Genomic DNA, 21,573 nt, shown 5'->3' with positions numbered 1-21,573 from the left:
GAGACCAGAGGACCAAAATGAGAGTTGGAGGGAAAGTTGGATGAGGTACAGAGCACGGGGAGTGGGGTGGGGTGGGGGACTCATGAAGAGGGGGTGGCAAAGGGGGCAGAGGGAATATGAGTAAAAAAGTATCCTGCAAAAAAAAAAAAAAATAGTATGCAGCATTGAAACTCTTACCAACTGCCAATTGAGAGAGATGGGGTGGCTGACTGATGCGCTTGGGAGAATGGCGCTGGAGCCACATTTGCCACTCACTTCCCCTGGGCTAATGCCCAAGGACCAGAGCCGACCCTCGCCCCTACCTCCAGGAAATCTGAGCCCCGGCGCGCAATCAGGGTGCCGCAGAAATGCGGCAGAGGTACCCGAACCGGCCTCCAACATCATCTTTTGCCCCAGATGAACCCCAAATAAAGGAGTTTAGAAGCAGGGAGATGCCTGCGCACCAAGCCGGCCAGGGCGCCCGGACGAGATCTGGGCACCGCCGCCTCTGCGGGCATTGCCACCTCGGCAAAGGCCAGAGGCATCCCGGTCCCGTGCCACGATCCAGCTAAAAGCAGGCGACCAGTGAGGCGCTACTGTCAACTGGCCCGATTGCACTTGCAAAGTTAATGGAGTTGGGAAGAAGCGAAGAGCTGCCCTTCGGGTTCTTCCTCTAGGAGAACGGGATGGGAAGGAGTCACAGCTTCCTTCATCTTCAATGAGCCCTCACTGACTCGGCTCAGCAGATTTTGTCTCTTTTCCCTAAAGAGAATCAAAGGTATTTTCTTTCTTCTTTGTGCCTAGCTTAGCCTCAAACCCTAGAACAGGGGCGCTGAGGCCCTAGGCCAAAGTTCACAGCAGAAACCATAAACTCTCCTCGAAAAGCTAGCACAGTCATTTGCTGGGTTCTGGCCTTGGGAAACCTCAAATTATGAGGCACAAAATAGATTGAGGACGACCCTCCCTCCCCCAAATTGGCCACTGAGACCAAGAGGTCTGGACCCAGCAGTATTTTTTAGCAAGTTGAGCCACATTTGGATCTAGTGTCTTTGTCCAGCCGGTCACCAGGTCATCACCACGCCCCTCGCACCCAGTTCCTACCCCGCTGCTCACACATCCTCTTGTTTACGCACACCCACACAAACAAAACCCCAGAGAACTCCTACCTCACCCCCGTGTCCGTCAAAGATCCCGAAGATAGACGGGTGCGTCTTGTTGGCTAGGTCCGTAAGAACTTCAAATCGGTCCTCCATGTGGTCTCTCCGGCCCTGGATGGAATACACAGCCACGTTGTGGCTCTTAAACTCCCAGGTCTTGGAAAACTCGGCCTCCAGGACGTCGAGCCCCCCGAGCCGATCGTTCTGCATGATCTCGGCCACCTTGCCCTTCACCATCTTCACGGCGTCCCGGCTGGACTTGACGATGGTCTTCACCTCGTCCGTGTGGAAGAAGTAACTCCACAGTGCCAAGCTGATGCACAGCAGGAAGAGCGTCTCGGGTCTCAGCAAGAAGTAGCGCATGATGCGACCCAGCAGAGACAGCAAAGTCATTGTATCCTCTATCATTTATTATCGCTACAGCCCCAACCACCAGCAGCGACGCGCGCCCCGAAGGCTCGCCGGGTCCCGGAGCACTGCGGGGACAGCCCGCGGGGAGGGAGGCGGAGCAGCAGCCGAGGCTTGGGGGAGGAGACTCGCGGAGCCGGGCAGGAGGCGGACGAGCAGGCTGCTCCCAGCCCGCACGGCGAACAGAGGCAGTTTCCCTTTTGTCTCCCGGCCTCGGCGGCAAGGAGGCCCGCGCCTTGCGCACCGGCGCCTGTGCCCGCGGATGTGCCGCCTCCCCTCCACGCGCCCCTTTGTGAGGCGGCGGCCGAGACGGCAAAGGTGGCAGCAAAGCAGCAGCCGCGGGTGCCCGAGCTGGGCTAGAGGAATCAAGTTAAAGTTGCGCCGGGCGAGTCTACGGTGGTGGGCGGGAGAATTCGGAGGCGCTGGCGCCCGCGCGGCCCTTCCGCCGGTGCCCCCTCGCCGCTCTGGGGAGAGATCAGCAGCAGGTGAGGAGGCGCGGGGCGCGAGAGCCCAGCGGGCAAGGGATGCACGTCCCCTGGGTCGCCGCGGCAGGGGAGCGCAGAGCTTGCCGAGCGCTCCGATTCCTTCAGACACCCCGGGAAGCCCCCAGAGAATAAAAGTTTTGCGGGAGCCTGGGCAGAGGCGGGGGTACGCGGAGCCCGGCGACGCAGCACGATCCGCGCCGGCGGGCTCAGCCAGCCTCTCCCCAATACCTCCCTGCTCTGCTCGGCACCGCTCGGCTCCGCTCGCGCGCTCCCTCCTCTCGCCCCCGCTCGCGCTCGCCCCGCCCCGCGCGCGCTCGCCCCGCCCCGTCCCTCCCCTGGAGCTGGGACTCCAGGCCCGAGGTGCTCGCGCCGAGCTGTCAAAGGCTGAGGCAGCTCCGCCGAGGCTGGCTGGCCCGCCGCTCCGGGCCGTTCAGACGAACCGAGGGGGAGAAAAGGGGTGCGTCCGCTGCCCAGGTCGGGTAGATGGCCTTTCCTCCCTCCTGTGCGGGCTCCCAGGACAAAATAATACTAGTCCTGGTCGTCTGAACGGTGGTTTTCTCGAGAGCTATTGTCGCCGGCTGGAAAGCAAAGTGCCGCACGTGAGCGTTCCCCCCTCCGGCTGGTAGCACTGTAGTGCGGTCCCCGCCTCGCCTGGCATAAGGCAAGCGAGAAGGGACGCACTTCTCCAGGCTCGCAAAACGAGGCGGAGAGGATCCGACCGTTGGGTTCTGTGACAGAGGCCTGCCGGGATCTCAAGAGAGGCGGAGAGCGAGCCTGAGGCCTAGAACCTTTCTCGCGACGAGAAAGACCCTCCCGACGACAGCAGGATGTGAGCACTCGGAGCCCCAGGGAAGTGAGCTCTGAGGATAACCTCGGGAGGGGCGAGGATGGGCTGGCCTCCCTGAGGGCTGCGGCCGCCCTTGGAGCAGAGGACGAAACGCGAAGGCCTTCGGTGGTGGCAGCCCTTCGGCGGAGAGACTCGGAGCCTCCTAGTGGAGCCACGGGGCGCTCCCGACCCCGCCGCGGGGCGAGAGCTGTGCCTGGGCTGTTCGAGTTTCAGGATCCTTTTGAAGCTCCAAACTCGAGGCCTCATTCCACCTGCTCAGTCATCGCAGGAGAAAGTGCAGTCGGGGCGGGAGTCTCTCGATGAGCGGAAGTGAAGGGCCGCAGAGAAGAGTACGGGCTTCCCGAAACCATCAAGGATAACTTGTTGAAATACGGGCAGGTGTCGATGGCCTTGAAGATTTGGGGGAAATGAACAATGTACAAATCAGCTTAAAATACAGAAAGAAGTGAGCTTTAAAGGAAAAGAGTCACTCTCGCTACCCCTGTCCAGGAAGAAAAGTGCTGATCTGCCCCTTCCAGTCCGCTAGACTGGAGAGTAGAGGCTGCCTGATCCAAGCCCAGCCAGTGTCTGTCTCCCCAAGTATTCCTGCCTTGGTATGATCCCGACTACGTTTTTAAGAAATAAATAAATAAATAATAAAATAAAATAAAAAGGAATAAAATACTGGAAGGAAATACACCAAAATGTTCAGTGTGTTTAACTACAGTAGTAGATGATATGTGGTTTTCATGTTCTGCCCCTGGACTTTTGTGTGCTTTTTACAACTTTTCCAAAAAGTTGTACAAAAAGCATAGATTGCCATCATAACCAAAAAAAGAAAGAAAACTTTGACATTTAAATGGCATATACAGTATGTTCTCAATTACATAAGCATGCATAGAAAAGACAGGAAGGAAATACGAAGAACTGTTAACAGTATGTTCTTGGTTTTGTTTTTTTTGTTTGTTTGTTCGTTTTTTGAGAGAGAGAGAGCATGAGAGTGGGGGAGGGTCAGAGGGAGAAGCAGACTTCCTGCTCAGCAGGGAGCCTGATGCGGGACTCTATCCTGGGACTCCAGGATCATGACCTGAGCCAAAGGCAGTCTACTTAACCAACTGAGCCACCCAGGCGCCCCAACAGTATGTTGTTTTTGACAACTAAGATATGGTCCCCTATTTTGTTTTGCACTTTTTGGTATATTCCATCTGATAAATAGAATAAACAGTTTTGAAATAAATTAAGTCATTCTGTTCAAAAGTCGTAAGTCATGAGATTCCAAAATGAGATAATGAATTTAAAAAGCCTTTAGGAACTATAAAGCAAAAGTAATACATTAGTGTTGGCATGAAGATATGAGTTTACATTATTTCTTACTGTAAATTAGCAAACGGCTTTTGGGTGCATTATCAGTTTCTCTGTACATGAACCTTTCTCTTAAGGCAAAGGCACCTTCCAGATAAGTTGATCAAGATTCCAGAACTACAAGTCCAACCAGGCCCTGGAGCAGAAGTAAAATTCCAAACCTAGGGGCCCATCCAGCCTGTCCACAACATTACTATATTGATGATAGCAGGAGATACTCATGAGAGGCATGACTTGTGTTTCTTCCATACCTAAATAAAGAAGAGAAAGGACCATACTGGTTTCCCTGGAAGTTAAATAGCAAAAGGAGGTCTTGACTTGATAAATCTAGATACCCTGTGGATTCTGTGGAGATAAGCTTTGACATTTACATCTAAATAGTTCATTTTTGTGAAAAATCAATAAAATGATTTTTCCAGCAGACCCTATAGGCATTTTCTCATTTCTTTTAAGAAACTCGTATCGTTTACATAGTAACTTTTAAAGGCCTAATAAAGCGTTTTGTTAGAGGTCACTGTGAATGTTAATGTATTTGAGAAAAAGACCTTCCTCTAGTGACAAACTAACATTTGCATATTCCTAGAAATTATAAAGGTTTTTCATGTATATCAATTTATTTCCATTCTCATAACAATCCTAGGAGGAAGATAAAGGAGCTATTATCTCTGTTATAATATGAGGAAAATGAGGCACAAAGATGTTAACTGAATGCCACAATTCAATATAAGAAGTTGGAAACTCAAACTCAGTTCTTCTGACCACCAATTCAATCCCCTTAGCATCCATTGATTGCCCAGTGATACTGAGATGATTAGTCTAATTTTTATGCTTCTCTAGTAACATTTCAGTGGCTCTTTGTTACAGAAATCTGAAAAAGAGTACACAGGCTCTTATCCCACAGTTCTGACTTTAACCTTTGACTTTAGCCTTGTCAGCACTGCACTGTTAAGTACCTCACCCACAGAGAATATGTGCTGGGCAGTGGACAAGTACAAGTAAACTGTCCTTCATCTCTACATAAAAGCCTAAAAGATTTGTTGCTAGAGTAAAATACTGTCTGAATTTCACAGGGAAGAAAAGAGTACCATAGACTGTGCCTTGTGCAAATACTGTACCATTACAGGTGACATAGTAATGAACCAAGAGCTAATTGCAATCCTAGGTTTTCATGAAATACAGTAATGGTAATAAATATTTACCAGGTAATTACCATTTTTAACTCTGCAATGAACTCATGTCAGCCTTGCAAGAATATAAAGAACAGGGGCGCCTGGGTGGCTCAGTCGTTAAGCGGCTGCCTTCAGCTCAGGTCATGATCTCAGGGTCCTGGGATAGAGCCCCGCATCGGGCTCCCTGCTCCGCGGGAAGCCTGCTTCTCCCTCTCCCATTCCCCCTGCTTGTGTTCCCTTTCTCACTGTGTCTCTCTGTGTCAGATAAATAAATAAAATCTTTTAAAAAATTAAAAAATTTTAAAAAATTTAAAAAAGAATATAAAGAACAAAATATATAGCTTTTAGAAGTAACACATTCTCAGAAAAAACTTTCAGAATTGTAGCTTTTAGGTTTAAGAAATCTTTAAAAGAGTTTGATAACAAATCTATTTTCTGTATGATGTCGTTCTATGATGTCCTCATTTCTTTTTGTTTTTGCCACTTATAACAAAGTTGTAAAAATTAAGTAAAATGACTTATCAGCTCTGAATGATGAATGTAATAAAAATATCCCTGAAATAAATTTTAAATTAATCTTCTATACATGTAGAAATTCTCTGCACATTTTTCTATTTCCCAATTACGAGTTTGATTTGTATTCTGTATTGTTTATATTTGTGTTCCACATCATTCATATTTGTATTCTGTATTTTTCCTGCCTTTTGCATACAAAAATATACTGAGTATTGAGTAGTATTCTTTTACTAATATTCTATCAGTATACATCTATATTTTTAAACTATACATACAAAAGGGTGCATGAAGCACAACAACCATGAGTACTACACCCATGAACCCATCATCCCACCTAAAAACCAAACTGTGACCAATCTCTGTACCAGCCTACGAGTTTCTTTCCCTATCCCACTTCCCTCCTTGTCCTCCACAGGTAACTGCTATCATGAATTTTGTGTTTTACCATCCCCTTGTCTTTTTAAAAAATAACGTCATCATATATGTCTGCATCCGTAAGTAATATATTTTTTTAGTTTTGCTTGGTTTTAAGCTTTTTATAAAACAGGTATCTTGGGCGCCTGGGTGGCTCAGTTGGTTAAGCGACTGCTTTCGGCTCAGGTCGTGATCCTGGAGTCCCTGGATCGAGTCCCATGTCGGGCTCCCTGCTCGGCAGGGAGTCTGCTTCTCCCTCTGACCCTCCCCCCTCTCATGTGCTCTCTCTCATTCTCTCTCTCTCAAATAAATAAATAAAATCTTTTTAAAAATAAATAAATAAATAAATAAAACAGGTATCTTACTGTGTGTAGTCCTCTGGTTTTTTTTTTACTTACTACTGATTTCTAGATCCTTCCATTGCATATAGTTCATTTTCACTGCTCCATAATATTCTACTGTGTGACTATTCTACAATTTATCTATCTTCCTTCTATAAACATTTAAGTATCCAGTTTTTTGCTCTTATGATCAATGATTTCATGACTAATCTTTGTACTATCTCTTGGGATATGTGTGTAAAACTTTCTCTACAATATATACCCAGCAGTGAAATTACTGGGTAGTTGGGAATGAAAATGTTCAACTTTACAATTTGGGGCCAAATTATTTTTGAAAATACATTGTTCTCATTTACACTCCCACCAACAGTGTGATCAAAGCTGTTTCATAAAAAGGACCATTACTATAAATTCTATCCTAAATGTGATTTTCAACATTGGTCTTTAAGTAAATGATTAACCATGATCGTGACTATTAACCCATTTTTAACCTTCAGTGCTTCTCATAAAACCTTCTTGGATGTACAATTCAATAATAAATCTTCAGTTTTAAATGCACTTTAAGTGGAAATGAATCTGTTTTAGTAGTACATCTAAGAAAATAAATTCATCATTTTAAGTAAGTATAATACATCAATCTGGACTTGTAATTTTAATATCTCAATTGTGGGTCAAATGGAAAACTAATCTGACAGACACCAATCATGTTACGGTGTAATACGATTTTATTTCACTGGACTCCAAAAACACAGGGTCCTTTTCTATAACCCATGTTTTTGTATTAATTACAAAGATATATCAAGGAGACCTCTTTTCTGAATAAGATTTTTATATCATTGCAAGTCTGTGTACATAAACCACACTTATCCTAAGAATCCTTCATCTAATTACCCTAGGCTTCTCTATGATAATCTTCAAACAAGCTTCCAAAATTATAAAGTTAATCTAAAGCATTACCTAAATTTTTATCCTAATTAACACACATCAACATTCTAGCTAATTTATAATGTGAAACATTATGAATAGTTGAATAATCTTGCTTAAAACCCCTAGATGACTTCTCAGTGCTCTTAGAACAAAGGCACAAGTCTTAGCAATGGCCTTCTTGTCCTTCTCAGCCTTATGCCGTGGCACCTGCTCCCTCAGCCCATCCACTTCAGCCACATTTGCCTTCTTACAGTTCCTATAAAGCATCAATCTCACTTTTGACTCAGGACCTTTATTCATGCAGTTCCATTTAGCTGGTATGCTCACTTTTCCCAAGCCCACTCTTCCATCCACACTTCCTAGTTACCTATCATCCCTCACATCTCAGCTCTATATCACTCCCTCAAGAGCTCTTCCTGACTCAACAATCAAAATGAGGTCCCTCTTCTCTCTGTCATGGCAACCTGTACTTTACTTCAGAGTGCTCATCAAAGTTGTACATATATATTTTGTGTGATTTTATGACGTTAATGCCTGCTCCCCGCCCTGACTCTCACTATAGTTTATATGCTCCATGAGAGCAGGAACCATCTCTGTTTCGCTCTCCAGTGTACCTGCAGCACCTAACACAATGCCTGGCACACACTAAGCACTATAAATGTTTGTTCATGAATGAATGAAGGTAGTTATTCTAAATCATTATTTCAGCCCCACTCAAATTCTGTCTACTATTGCTGGTAATAAGTGAAACTAATCACTGTGCCTTTGAATCCTGGATAGCAATAAAAAAGAAAAGTCAAAGAACAACTCACCCATGGGTAGTTAAAAATTGATTTTACTAACAGACAAAATGTTAAAGGCCATCCAGGGTTGTTTTGTTTTGTTTTGTTTTGTTTACATTGTTGCTCTTCTTAAGATCATACTTTCATTACGACACAGGGAAATTCTTTGCAAGAACATTTTTACAAAATGAGTGTCCTTTGTCCATTTTCTACTAGGATATTTGTCTTTTTTCTTTTGAAGTGTAAAAGTTTTTTTTATCTTAAAGCTACTATTCAAACTGTAAATATTTTTCCCATCTTATCATTTACCTTTCCGTTGTTTTTGATGCTTTGAAATATAAGGAGCCTTGTTTCTGGTTTTGTTGCTTATATTTTATTTTTATTAATAACCTGTGCCTTTTATATCATGCTTAGAGTGGACAAGCAAGCTTTTTATTCCTCCATGCACACCAGAATCTCCAATGCACTCAGGATACATTTCTCCAGCTATTTTTCCTACCATTCCCAATACACTGTGCAGTATAACTCATTAGCAAACAAAGGTGCTAATTGAGAAGGGCATGCTATATAGGATAGTTTATGTGAAGTGCCCATATACCAAATGTAGGCTACTAGTTTCCAAACTTCAGAATAATTGCACAAATTTTGAAGTGATTAGTCTCCAACAGTAAATATTTTTAAGGACAAAAGTCATTTAGTTGAATGTTTGCGTTTGCCAGTGTATTTAGTTTTATTTCAGCACATTATGCTTATCACTTGTGGTACACATAGGTTAAAATGCTGATTTACAATAGGATATTTTAAATTGCTAAACAGACTGTGGTATAGTTTTGTTTTCTTTACAAAATATAAATTTGCATACCACATAAAAGGAAGTGGTAGCTTTGTCTAATGGCAAGGAAGTGAGTTAGATAATCTCATTTGTCCAAATCAATTTATTATGTCTTGATAGCATACCATGCTAGGCACCAACATTTCCTCCACTTTGCCCCTAGTGTGTGCCAATCTCTGCTCTGGACAGGTTACGCTTTTTTGTAAGAACAAATGATATACTATCTTATCATAGGTCCCCAAGAAAACAGAGCCCTAGGCAACACTAATATGCGATCTCTTCATTTGTGGGGGCACAATACCAGGAAGTAAAGTGAAGGGGAAAGGGAAATGAATCCAGAAAAGAGGGGAAGATATACAAGGTGGTACATTATTGCTGGCCACAACTACACCAGAAAACAGCTGGGTGCTCACTCTCTGACATTCATCTCTCAAGAAGCTACATGGAAACATTGCATCTCAGAACAGTTCATGGTGGGGGGGGGCGGGCGGAGAGAAGTATTTATTTGGCTGTTTCTTCACATCTACTCTTCTATTGGTCAAATTTTACCCGAAGGGGCACCAACTCCCCATACTCCCCAGCTGTTACTCAGCCCTCTGGGCAGCTGTTAGACATGCCAAAGCCCATGTTGGCCAAGGGGGCTTCCTCTGAGTGAGGTGAAGATCAAGAGGGAGTCAGCAAGAATCAGGGAAAAAACCAGGACACTCTTGCCTGCATACCTGGAGCCTCATCACTGGTCAGACCAGTGCATGTCATGCGTACTAAGCAATCTTGCAGCATGTGGTGCCTCAGGAGTGACAATGAGGCCTCAGGGAGGCAGATGAGACAGATGTGGGCTGAGGCGTGAGGTGAGGTGCTAATGAGTTGTGCTGTGAGCATGGGGGACTAGTAACAACTATTGCAGAGAGCCCAACTGCCGACTAGTGAAATGCCATGACAACACAACTTCCAAGGTAAGCTCCTTGAGAGCCTTCCTCCAATAATGATCATAATCTCCTCTCTGCAGCCCATGAGAATGTGGTTCGTGTCAGGCAATCTTCCCAGGGATCATCAGCGGCCTTGAGCAAAAAGCCACCTTCAAGAAAATCCGGGAAGTTTCATAAACTAAATCTAGTACCTACGCAACCAGAAAATAATTAGAGATCAGTGCAGGGCAGTATAAGTCTATCCCACAGAACATCTTCCCAGTTAACATTTTCCTAGTAGGATGCTTCTTGATTTCAGTGGTTTTCAGCATATTTACAAAGTTGTGCAACCATCACCACTCTCTAATTCCAGAATGCTTTTCTCACTCCCAAAAGAAAGTCTGAACACATTGGCAGCCACTCTCATTTGCCCTTCCTCCAGCCCCTGTCAACTGCTAATCTGTTTTCTGTCTCTTTATTTGCCTATTCAGAACATCCCATGTAATCGGAGTCATACAGTTAGTGGCCCTTTGTGAGTGGCACCTTTCACTTAGCACATTTTCAAGGTTCATCCATGTTGTAACGTGTATCAGAACTTCATTCCTTTTTATGGCTGTATAATATTCTATTGTTTGTACATACACCATTTTGTTTATCCACTCATCAGTCAATGGACATTTTGTTTTTTCCACATTTTGATACTTCTTGATTTTTAACACTCAAGTTCCATCCATGTCACATCTCCTGAAATATTGTTTTCCAGCAATGTTTATATAGGAAAAATTTATATTTCTATCCTCAATTTTAAACAAAATTATGTAGGAGGAATGTAATGGTTTATATTCTAAATAAAATTGGTAGAATGTCAGAATCATAGATATTTTGAAGTGTGCTGAGTCTCAATGAAGGGGATGTCCATCTGGGATATTTTTGGAGCTAAGAAATAGATTAAAACATCACAGTCATCTATAGAGCATAAAGTTTGTGGTAAGAAGTCTTGGGTTAGGTCCGTCAACAACAGAAACCCGACACAGGTATTTGGGTGCAAATACCTATTTGGTTAAAAATCTGGGAAACACCAATAAAGAAGTAGTATAAATACACCCCTCGGCGTTATTCCACGTGAGGGGTAAGGGAGCCGCAGCCTTTATCCACCTACTCCCATCAGTCATTTGGTGAGAACTGCCCCCAGAGGGCATTAATTGGAAAACAGTTCTACCCTATAACAAAGTCCTGATCCTGTGGACTGTGGAAACCCTCAGGCAAAGACTCTCCAGGTGCGGGCAGCTAGAAGTCAGAACGCTGCAGAAAAGGCCAGGGTCACAGATAGTGTCTGCCAGTCTATTAGTCAGGGTTCTCCAAAGAAACAGAACGAGTAGAACCAATATAAGAGGATATATAGGAGGAGATTTCTTGTAGTAATTGGCTCATGCAGTTATGGAGGCCAAGAAGTCCCACAGTCTGCCACCTGCAAGCTGGAGAGCCAAGAGAGCCGGGAAAGCTGCCGGTGTGATTCAGTCTGAGGCCAAAGGCTTGAGAACCAGGAGCTTTGATGTCAAGGGCAGGAGAAAATGGATGTCCCAGAGAGAATTCATCCTTTCTCTACCTTTTTGTTCTTTTCTGGCCCTCAACAGATTGGATGATGCCCACCCACATTGGTGAAGGCAGTCTCTTTCCTCAGTCTACCAAATCAAATGCTAATTTCTTCCAGAAACATCCTTGAAGACACACCCCAAAATAATGTTTTACCTGCTATCCGGGCATCCCTTTGGCCAGTCAAATTGAGGCATAAAATTAACCATCACGGCTGCATAGGACATGTAAACTGCACACATTACTGCATACAGAGCAATCATTAGTTAATTGCACGAATTTTTTTGGTGATCAGAAAGTGATGATTTGAGCAATTTACACCCTAACATGAGCATTTTATTTATTACTTTTAGATTTTTTACTGTGTTATGTTGCATTTTAGGATACGCTTAGCATTCACCAATACCCATTACACTTTTTCCATTTAAAATAATAACAAGTAGGACCTGGTTAGTGTCTGTTGCAAATAATACTGGATTTTCAGCACCAGAGTATTCATGTTCAGAGGGAGAGGCCTATTTAAAAGCAAATTCTATACTCTAGGTCAGATCACATTGTGTAAAAAGAGATCCTTATATGCTGTAGCAGGTAGGACACAGCCTGAGAGGAGAGTGTTCAGCGAGGAGGAAGAGCAGAACGTGTGCAGAGGGAGCATGACTGAGGTGGGGGGGGGGTGCAGATGTATTGCTGAAACTCCGGTGATGTAGCTAACCACAGCATAATCTTCACTGAGCTACCCTTCACCAGCAGGTATTTAAACTCGTCTTTTGTTGAAATGTTCTTGAGACCACAGGAACCGGGCTCTGTCCTTATGCCCATGGAAACTGTTTACTAAACAACTGTCCTCTGACTTTTTAGAACAAATCAGAGATGCAGACAGAGCAATGTATGGCTACTCAGTAACTTTGTAACTGATCCTTAGGAAGCCAGTTATAAAAGATCATTTCCAATAATTCAGAAAATAAACATCAGACAAGATATTTTTTCTATTCCCCACGGTCTCAACCCCTTCTATCCCCTCAGAACACAAGGGGCATGACACACCCCACCGGTTTCTGGCGGCCTGGCCAGCACCTCTCTCCCAAGCAGCAGGCCCCCATGGCTGCTAATGACCTCTTGAGTTGGGGTGGAGGGGCCAGCGTTGAAGCTGGTGGAAGCTGCAGAGATACAACTCCCTCAGGTGTTGCAGATACCCTCTCTGTGGCCCGGAGAATGCACACCTCCAACATCAATAGCATAATTGATGACCCTGCACTGAAATCCATTGCAGAGTTTGGGCTGAAGCCGGACCTCCCACAGGCTATTCCCAGCCAAGGGCTGAGTGCTCCAGAGCCAGTAAGGACCAAGACAGGCCCAGTCCTGGGAGATGTGGGACTTCTCTAGCACATGACTTTGGCTCTAGGACTCCCTGACAGCCTTGCTGAACTTCAGGCTGCAGGAGACCTAGGACACTTCCACCTAACCTCCCTTCTCGATCTCCTTCATTCAGAGTCAGACTTGCCTCAGACTTTGACGGCACTCCCAGTTTATCTGCCTTCCTCCCCATTTTCTCTCACTCAGAGGTTTCCCTTAATAAAATTCTTTCACGTCTAATCTCATTTTGGTGGCTGGTTCTCAGAGGACCCAGAATAACACATTTTCTTAGTTTATAACAACTGATTTAGATTCTGTTTACCCAGAAATTTTGGCACCGCCTCAGAAATAGAAAACTTGTAATACTCAGTTGTGAATGTTCTTCAGAATATTCCTCTAGCCAGGAGGTTGCTTTTCTACAAAGTTGGCTGCTACTCTTTACAATTTGCCCTCAAAATAAGCTCTTCCAGACTTAACGTCCCAGCTTTAATTCAACAGATCAGTAATTATTTCCTAAATGATGCCATATCCACAAAACCTTTAAAAAAAAAAAAAAAGCAATTGGTTTCCTTACACTCCCCTTTTCAACAACATAAGGCAATCAAAAATATGTTTATTTTTCTGGTACATTTTTGCTCATTTGAGATTTTTTTTTAAACAAAACTAAGAATATTTCTGGTTTCTAAAATACTGCTTGCTGAAGTGATGATTCTTAACTTTTATTGGGTTCAGAGACCCTTCAGGGACCCTGCACTCACCTCAGAAAAAGACCTAAGCGTGCAAAATGTTACACAAAAACCCTAGGCTGAGGGTCTTTCTAGGCTAAGAGGCATTCCAGAATGTCCTAGTTGCTGCTCTTAGTTGAATATTTTTTGCTTCCTAGTCTGAGCTGCTTTTGAAAAGGGAAAGTCAATTTTGTTGTCCACACCGATTCTTTGGAATCTGTGTGTAAGTCAGCCTAACAAATTATATATATATAAATATATATCTAAAATATATATATATAAAATATAACTTTATATATATATATATAAAGTTATATTACTTATATTTCACTGTGGTGATCTTTTGCTTTTTCTCACATAATCTTCCTGTCTGAAGCAGAGAGTTTATGAAGGAAAATGCAGGAGATAATGTGGGTATATGGAAGGCAGTATGGAGACAGACTTGCAGGTTTCAACTCCACATGGCCACTCCTTAAATATACCAAGCCTTCTCCCACTTCAGGGCCTCTGCGCCTCTTCCCAGACAACCTTTTTCTCCAATATTCACAGGGCTCATTTCCTCACTTCTTCAGCTAATTTCTCAAGTGTAACCTTATCAGAGAGGCCTTCCCTATAAAAGCCTGCTCTCCATCACTCTCTATCCTGACTTTGCTTTATATTTTTTCATAGAACTCACAAATCACTTATTTGCTTATTTACTGTCTGTGTCCTCCTGAAAGGACACAAGTTCCGTGTAAGACAGGATTTCGCGTGCATGCCCTCACACACACACACGTACCATCAACTCCATGCTAGGACAATGCCTCACACAAGGTAGGTGCACCGCAAATATTTGTTAAATAAATTATAGACCCTTCAAATAATATACATTTTGGAGTATTTGTATAGAATGAAAACTCCTAAGATGGTCTACTAAATTACATTTAACTATAGAGCTATTCGTCTTCTATTGAGATGGTTAAGTGACTTTTCAAAGCAAATGTCTGCAAAAATATCGTATGAAGGTACACAATGATTTAGCTATATTGGGATTCCAATAAAGCTTCCTTGGGTCAATGTATCTGAAAATTAAATGTATCAAATAATTACTGCTAATGTTTACATAGTGCTTACCACTTTAAATCCTCTACATGTATTAATTAATTAAAACCTCTAACAACCCTATGGCACAGGCAATTATCTCCATTTCATAGACAAAGAAGCCTAGGCACAGAGAGTTTGTAATTTATCCATAAATTGGATAAATTGTTACCTGTTGCCCAGGTAACAAATGACAGAGCCAGGATTCAGGCAATCTGGTCTAGACCCGAGCCCTTAACCACTACTCTATACGGCCCCTTTAGTTCCTGAAAGAGGAGAGGAAAGCTGAAGTCTATGGTCAGGGAGATATCGATGTTTTCCATCACTTGCACTTCCTACTTACAGTGTGAACCTAGCGCTGCTGTGGTTATGTAAAGTGCCCAAATTGTCTTTTCTAAAAACTGAAGAAAAAAAATAAAAGGTTAATTGCTTAGACCACAGACAATCTCAGAGCATTAGGAAAGAATTATCATTGGCTACCTCTTTCCTCCCTCTCCTAAGCAGCTTATTTATATACACATTGCACCACATTGAATTTTCAAAATCACCCTTCCAGTTCAGTCAGGGAATACATTTCCATAATAAAAGCAATTAGCTTGTAGAACAGTTTTTCTGAGAGAAAGTAGCAAATTTGTTATAGCTTTGGGCGTGGATAGCGTCACCTACCCGGGAATGGTTTCTAAAGGGAAAATCTTGGGCCAGCCAATCCTGGGACCCCAGTTTCTCTGTTCCCAGTCTGTACTGCTCTGGTCAAAATGATAAGGCCCTCTGAGGTCATCAGGGTCCTTTCTGAAATAGATATCACATTTTTTATGATTCCTGATGTCCAATAAATTTGAGAACTGGATTTACTCCGATCTATAATTTTGTACAATATACTGGAATTTTTGCCAAATCCGTCTGGGAAAATAAGTTGGCAGTATTTCCAGGTTTCAAAAGCAGGTGTGAAATAGATTTAATGTTTACAGAGTGATGAGTACCTAATCCAGGCTCTCAGATGACCATGGTTTGCCACTGAGCATCTTGTGCCAAGAATCCATGCAAACATAGGCTATGGATTTCAAGTGCCTCTGCAAATAGCTAGTTGTGTATCCTGCCAATTTTGCTTAATTTTCTGGTGCAAATGGCAGCTGTGTCAGTAAGTGTCTGTGGATTTGACTGAATTGCATTGCATTCTTTTTTTATACTAGTGTTAAAAAAAAAAAAAAAGGACAAAACAGGTCCAAAATGGAGTTACTTGTGCTAAACCCCACATCAGCAAACCAAGACTGAACACTTAATTTCAGCCTCTCCCAGGAATGCAATCTTAAACCAGTAAATCTGGAATTTCCTGCTCAGCCCTAATATGGTAATCCACCTGATAGACCCACTCTTCCCCCAAGAGAAAGATAAGGTAATCCACTCTTTCCCTGTTCCTGCCCCCTTCTGCCTTATAAAAAGTCTCCCATTTTGTAGTTCTTCAGAGTTCATTTCTATTTGCTAGATGGGATGCTGCCCAATTCATGAATTGTTGAGTAAAGTCAGTTTGATCTTTAGATTCACTCAGTTGAATTTTGTTTTTTAACGCTAGTAATTTTGGATTTCAGAAAACTGAAGGTGTTGAAAAGAGTTCACAGATTTTTAAATTTTCCATTAACATTTTTAAAGAGCAAAGAGTTTGACATTTCTCCTGATGCAGCTGCTTTAAATCACTATTGATTGCCTTGACATCTAGTTCTAGAAATAAACAGAAGTCTTATCTCACAAATGTTCAAACTAGGACTTCACAGAGGTTTACAGACAGCCAGATCTATACTTAGTTCACCAAATCTCGTGCTTTATTGGTAACCCATGGGCCTAAGGTCATTGATTATCTCCATCTAACACTCTTTTGAGAGTATCAGTAAATTTTATTTATTTATTTTTAAAGAGTTTATTTATTTAATTGTGAGAGAGAGAGAGCACAAGCAGATGGAGAAGCAGGCAGAGGGAGAAGCAGGCTCCCCGCAGAGCAAGGAGCCCGATGTGGGATTCAATCCCAGGACCCTGGGATCATGACCTCAGCCAAAGGCAGATGCTTAACCGACTGAGCCACCCACACATCCCGAGAGTATCGGTAAATTTTAAACACATTTTTAAAAGTCCCTTTGCACTATAATTCCAAGTTCATGGAGTTGACACTTCGTGCTTAGGTCCCAGCATTTCATCTCTCCTTGCCAACCTCCAGTTTCGATTTAGGGACTTCTTAGAAATTTGATTCCATCCTCAGCTCCTAAAATGGAGCATGTGACTTAAGCTAAGCCAATGGCTCAATCAGAGTTTGAAGGGTGGGGTTAGGTCTGAAATAACTGTAAAATTTTGCACCATGAAGAAAGACAGCCTGAAGAAGAAGCCAAAACCTGGGGAGAATGGAGTTGAGAACATCAGGCTAGAAAAGAGCCAGATTACTGATGACCTCAAGAAGTCCCAAACCCCCTGAAGCCTGCCCTACCTCTGAACTTCTCATTTACATGAGCCAATGAGTTCCTTTTATTGTTTAGATCTGAGATGTGGCTTCTGTTACTTATAATTTAGAACTTTGCAGTAATAGTCTTGCAAGGTATAAACCGGTACACAGAGAAAGTTTCTTAATATTGGAACACCATCTGCCACACTTTATGAAGTAGGATGCTTTTGGCTGCAACTATAGAATATCTATCTAAAAGTGGCTTAAACAGTAAGATCCAGGACTGCCATGTTGTACAAAGTGAATGGTTCTCCCTAGAGTTATGCAATATACTGGTTTTGATAAGGCTATAACATCACTTCATAAGAAATTCAGAGGTAGGCCTGAACCAGAGTCAGTTAATTTGCAACTCAGTAAGATCATTAAAGACCTCGATTCTTTCATCTTTCCATTCTGCATCCTCAGTGGTTTGGCTTGGTCCTTTGTAGTCCCAAGATAGCTGACAAGGAGAAAAACATTTTCTCAGAAGTGCCCTGCAGACTTTGACTCATAGCTCATTGACCAGAACTGAACCACCTCCCTACACAAAAGCAAAGATGAATGGGATTGGAAAAAATCATAATTTATGTTTTGGGGCTCAGAAGGATCCCACCTTCCTTGTGTACATTGCCACCTGATAATCTGAAGAAAATCAGGGTTCTTAACAAGGCTGCATGGGCAACTAACAGTGTTGCCATATCCCCCAAGGGTATCATCAAAAATACTTGTTACAGGTTTGTTTCTAGCATACTAGAGTTTATCCTACACATTCTTTCTACTACAGGGGGAAAAAATGGATGCAATCTAGACTATTTTGTAACCTTAGGTTGTAATCTGATTTGAAAATAAGTACATCTTTAAAAGTTACTACAGATTTCTGAGTTCATTATTTTGTTAAAAATTGCTTGTGGAGTACTTCCTTATGTAACAGAAGCCATCCTGAAATGAAACTAGTTGGAAAAAAATTCATTGTTCTGTGTAGTTGCAGCTGTACCTGAAATAAAAATGTTATTGATGACTGAAAAAAAAAATTTGTTAGAAATTTGTTTATGTTCTACCTTGAGAGAAGTATTTCTCTCCAAATACTCAAAGCACAATCATAAAGTGAAAAGAAACAAGTAAAATTCAGGGATGTCTGGGTGGTTCAGTCGGTTAAGTGTCTGCCTTTGGCACAGGTCATAATCCCAGGGTCCTGGGACTGAGACCCACATCAAGACCCACATCGAGTCCCGCATCAGGCTCCTTGCTCAGCAGGGAGCCTGCTTCTCCCTCTCCCTCTGCCTGCCACTCCCCCAGCTTGTGCTCTCTCTCTCTCTCTATCAAATAAATGAATAAAATCTTTTTTTAAAAAAGTAAAATTCAGATTTGAGTTTTTAATATTCATTTTATTATGTGTCAATTATACCTCAATAAAGTTAAAATAATCAAGTTATAATTAGTAGTGGTATCCTGTCATACCTGATCCATGATTGATTGATTGATTCATTGATTGATTTGAGAGAGAGAGAGAGCCAGGGTTGGGGGAGGAGGAAGGAGGAGCGGAAGAGGGGACAGAGGATCTTAAGCAGTCTTCACGCTCAGCACAGAACCTGAGGCGGGACTCATCTCATGACCCTGAGATCGTGACCTGATCCAAAATCAAGAGTCCAACACCTAACCAACTGAGCCACCCAGGCACCCCGATCCATGTTTTAATATTAAAACACAAAGTCCCTGGACCTCAGTGAATTCAAGATCAAAGATATTGAACAGAAGAGGATGCTCAATTACCTGTTGTGCAAGCAAGGTGTATCAGATCAGGAAGTTAATATCCTCTCAGTATCTTCCCTTGAGGAAAATAAGTTGGGAACCCGAGAGTAACTAAAATATTTGTTCCATATACTTGTGATTCAAGATATATTATTGTAAAACCTAGTTGTATTTATAAAATTAGAAACAAAGTTTAATCAACAATAACTTAAGAAGTGACATATAGGGGCACCTGGGTGGCTCAGTCGTTAAGCGTCTGCCTTCAGCTCAGGTCATAATCCCGGGGTCCTGGGATCGAGTCCCACATCGGGCTCCTTGCTCAGCACAGAGCCTGCCTCTCCCTCTGCCTGCCTGCCACTCCCCCTGCTTATGCTCTCTCTCTCTCTCACTCTCTCTGTGTCAAATAAATAAATAAAATCTTTAAAAAAAAAAAAAAGAAGTGACATATAGAAGAAACAAAAAAATTAGAAAAGAAAAAGGAAATTGAACTAAGGAAAAAGGGAAATACAGAAAGGGAAAGCAATAAAAATAATTATATTTCTTAAATTGTATATGTCTAGCTACCATTAAAAAAAAACACCCAAATATAAATGACATCTATGTTTTCAGAGATATTACTATACATATACTACTACTTCTTCTGAATTTTTTAATATCATCAGTCCCTTACTATTGAAATTACATTTGCCATGCCTTATTATTTGTTTTGCATTAAATTGTTCTCACAGTAACCAAATACATACTATGGGTTTCTGTGAATGTTCTGATGTATGGTTTTCCTTCAGTTCTAATATATTTAGATTAGTATGATTTTTTTTTTTTTTGCTACTCCAGAATGGATTCTAGTAATGGAGAATTCTAGTAATATTTTCACTTTTCTAATAAACGCTCTTAGGCTCCACTTATTTCAACACACATCTACTACCTTTTTATTGTTTTGCTGTTTATAACGTCAGTTGCAAACTCTGTGAGGGAAAAATTTGGTCCCGTATAGAGAAATTCTGTCTAAACATCATGGTAGATAGTAGTAACAATTGCATTGTGGCTACTCTTTGCTTGATATAATTTAGTTTATACTCGTTAATCAAAAGTGTAGATTGTTGCTTCTGAGATGCATCATTTTCTAGTGTCACATCCTCTACATTTATCTCTTTTTAATGGGAGTTAAATTGACACATGTTTTTTATGTCCACATGGATTCCAAATGGTAGCCTCTAAGATAACTCCCGACAATCCCCCACTCCTGGTATTCATGAACTTGTGCAGTCCCATCCTTGAGTGTGGGCTGGACCTGTTGACTCACTTCTAAAGAATAGGATGTGGCCAAAGTGATAGGATGTCACTTCTGAGATCAGGTTACAAAAAGACCGTGGTTTCCATCTTGGACCCCCCTCAGAGGGAAGGCAGCTGCCATGTTGTGAGTACCCAGTGGAGAGGCCGACATGGTAAAGAGCTGATGGAAGCTTCCAACTCATGGCCAGCAAGTAACTGAGGCACTTCAGTCCAACACCCTATGAGGAACTGAATACCATTGACAACACAACACACGAGTGAGCTTAGAAGTGGATCTTCCCCTAGTCAAGCCTTCAGATATTATCCTGACTGCAACTTGAGCCAGAAACACCCTACTAAGCTGTACCCAGACAAATGTGACCCAGAGAAACAGTGAGATAATACATGTTTTATGTTTCAGTCTCTAAATTCAGAGATAACTTGGTAAGCAAGAATAAATAACTAATATAGTGGCCAATTCAGTCCTTACCCCCCTCAAAAACTGGATTGAGAACATTGTAAAATGGACTGTCAGCTCTGAGAAAAGGAGAATGGGTTCAAGGTTATCAACTCACCTTTTGACGCAGCCCCACTCTTTTTATTTTAATGGTGAGGTGGAGGTACAGGGAAAACCACAAGACAACTCTTTGACTTCTCTACCACCACACAGTCTGTCCATAATTAATATTTGTTAAGTATATTAGGGTCCATTTCTCATTGCCTTCTTTCAAAAACAGGTTTGAGGAAGCTTACGTTAAAAAGCGTAAGTACAACAAAATTAATATTGAAATAAAAAATGTATTTGGGAATTAAGGTTGTAGATAGAATTAGATATGTTAATCAGCCAACCTTAAAGACATTATCCTGGATTATCTGGGTGGGCCCAATGTAATCATGAGAGTCCTTACATGGGGAACAGGAAGACAAAAGAGTCAGAGCCAGAGACTCAGCACAGAGAGAAAGCCTTGAATGGCCACTGCAGGCTTTGTAGGTGGAAGGGGGCCTCAGCCAGGGGGTTATCTTTGCTAAGTTTTCAGACCCTTCTCATTTTATCTGGTCATCAGACAAGACAATTTTAAGAATAAATGGGCACCAAGGTAGAGTCACAATTTCAAACTACTCCCATCCTCTGTTCTTTCAGTATTGACTCACCATTTATTTAGAGAGGCTCAGAATTGTGTGCAGGAAGAGCCCAGAAGGCGAGAAGGACAACGCATAGCTTCCCTGCTCTGAG

General features: G+C 42.4%; 2 protein-coding genes across 4 annotated transcripts in view; one reads left to right on the top strand and one right to left on the bottom strand.

Annotated features, from left to right (window-relative positions):
* PPM1L (protein phosphatase, Mg2+/Mn2+ dependent 1L) overlaps positions 1 to 21,573 on the bottom strand; it is a 398,046-nt gene that overhangs the window by 272,067 nt on the left and 104,406 nt on the right. Inside the window, exon 1 of one of the 3 annotated variants that reach the window (XM_006739869.3) lies at positions 1,146 to 1,618. The exons of the other annotated variants lie outside the window; for them this stretch is intronic. Coding sequence (XP_006739932.1) covers positions 1,146 to 1,544 — 399 coding nt within the window. The 5' untranslated portion in view covers positions 1,545 to 1,618. Of the gene's footprint in view, positions 1 to 1,145; positions 1,619 to 21,573 lie in introns of those variants that run through there. 3 annotated transcript variants of the gene reach the window in all.
* LOC145723088 (uncharacterized) lies at positions 1,613 to 5,969 on the top strand. The gene is given in 2 exon segments (XM_081828860.1): positions 1,613 to 2,712; positions 2,714 to 5,969. Coding segments are annotated over 2 exon segments (1,086 nt in total). The 5' UTR covers positions 1,613 to 1,806; the 3' UTR covers positions 2,894 to 5,969.

Source organism: Leptonychotes weddellii, chromosome 1 (assembly GCF_054177405.1).
Source record: "Leptonychotes weddellii isolate Sample4059 chromosome 1, ASM5417740v2, whole genome shotgun sequence".
NCBI lineage: Eukaryota > Metazoa > Chordata > Mammalia > Carnivora > Phocidae > Leptonychotes > Leptonychotes weddellii.
The sequence above is the reverse complement of the archived record's forward strand: the minus strand, read 5'-3'. Positions and strand labels throughout refer to the sequence as shown.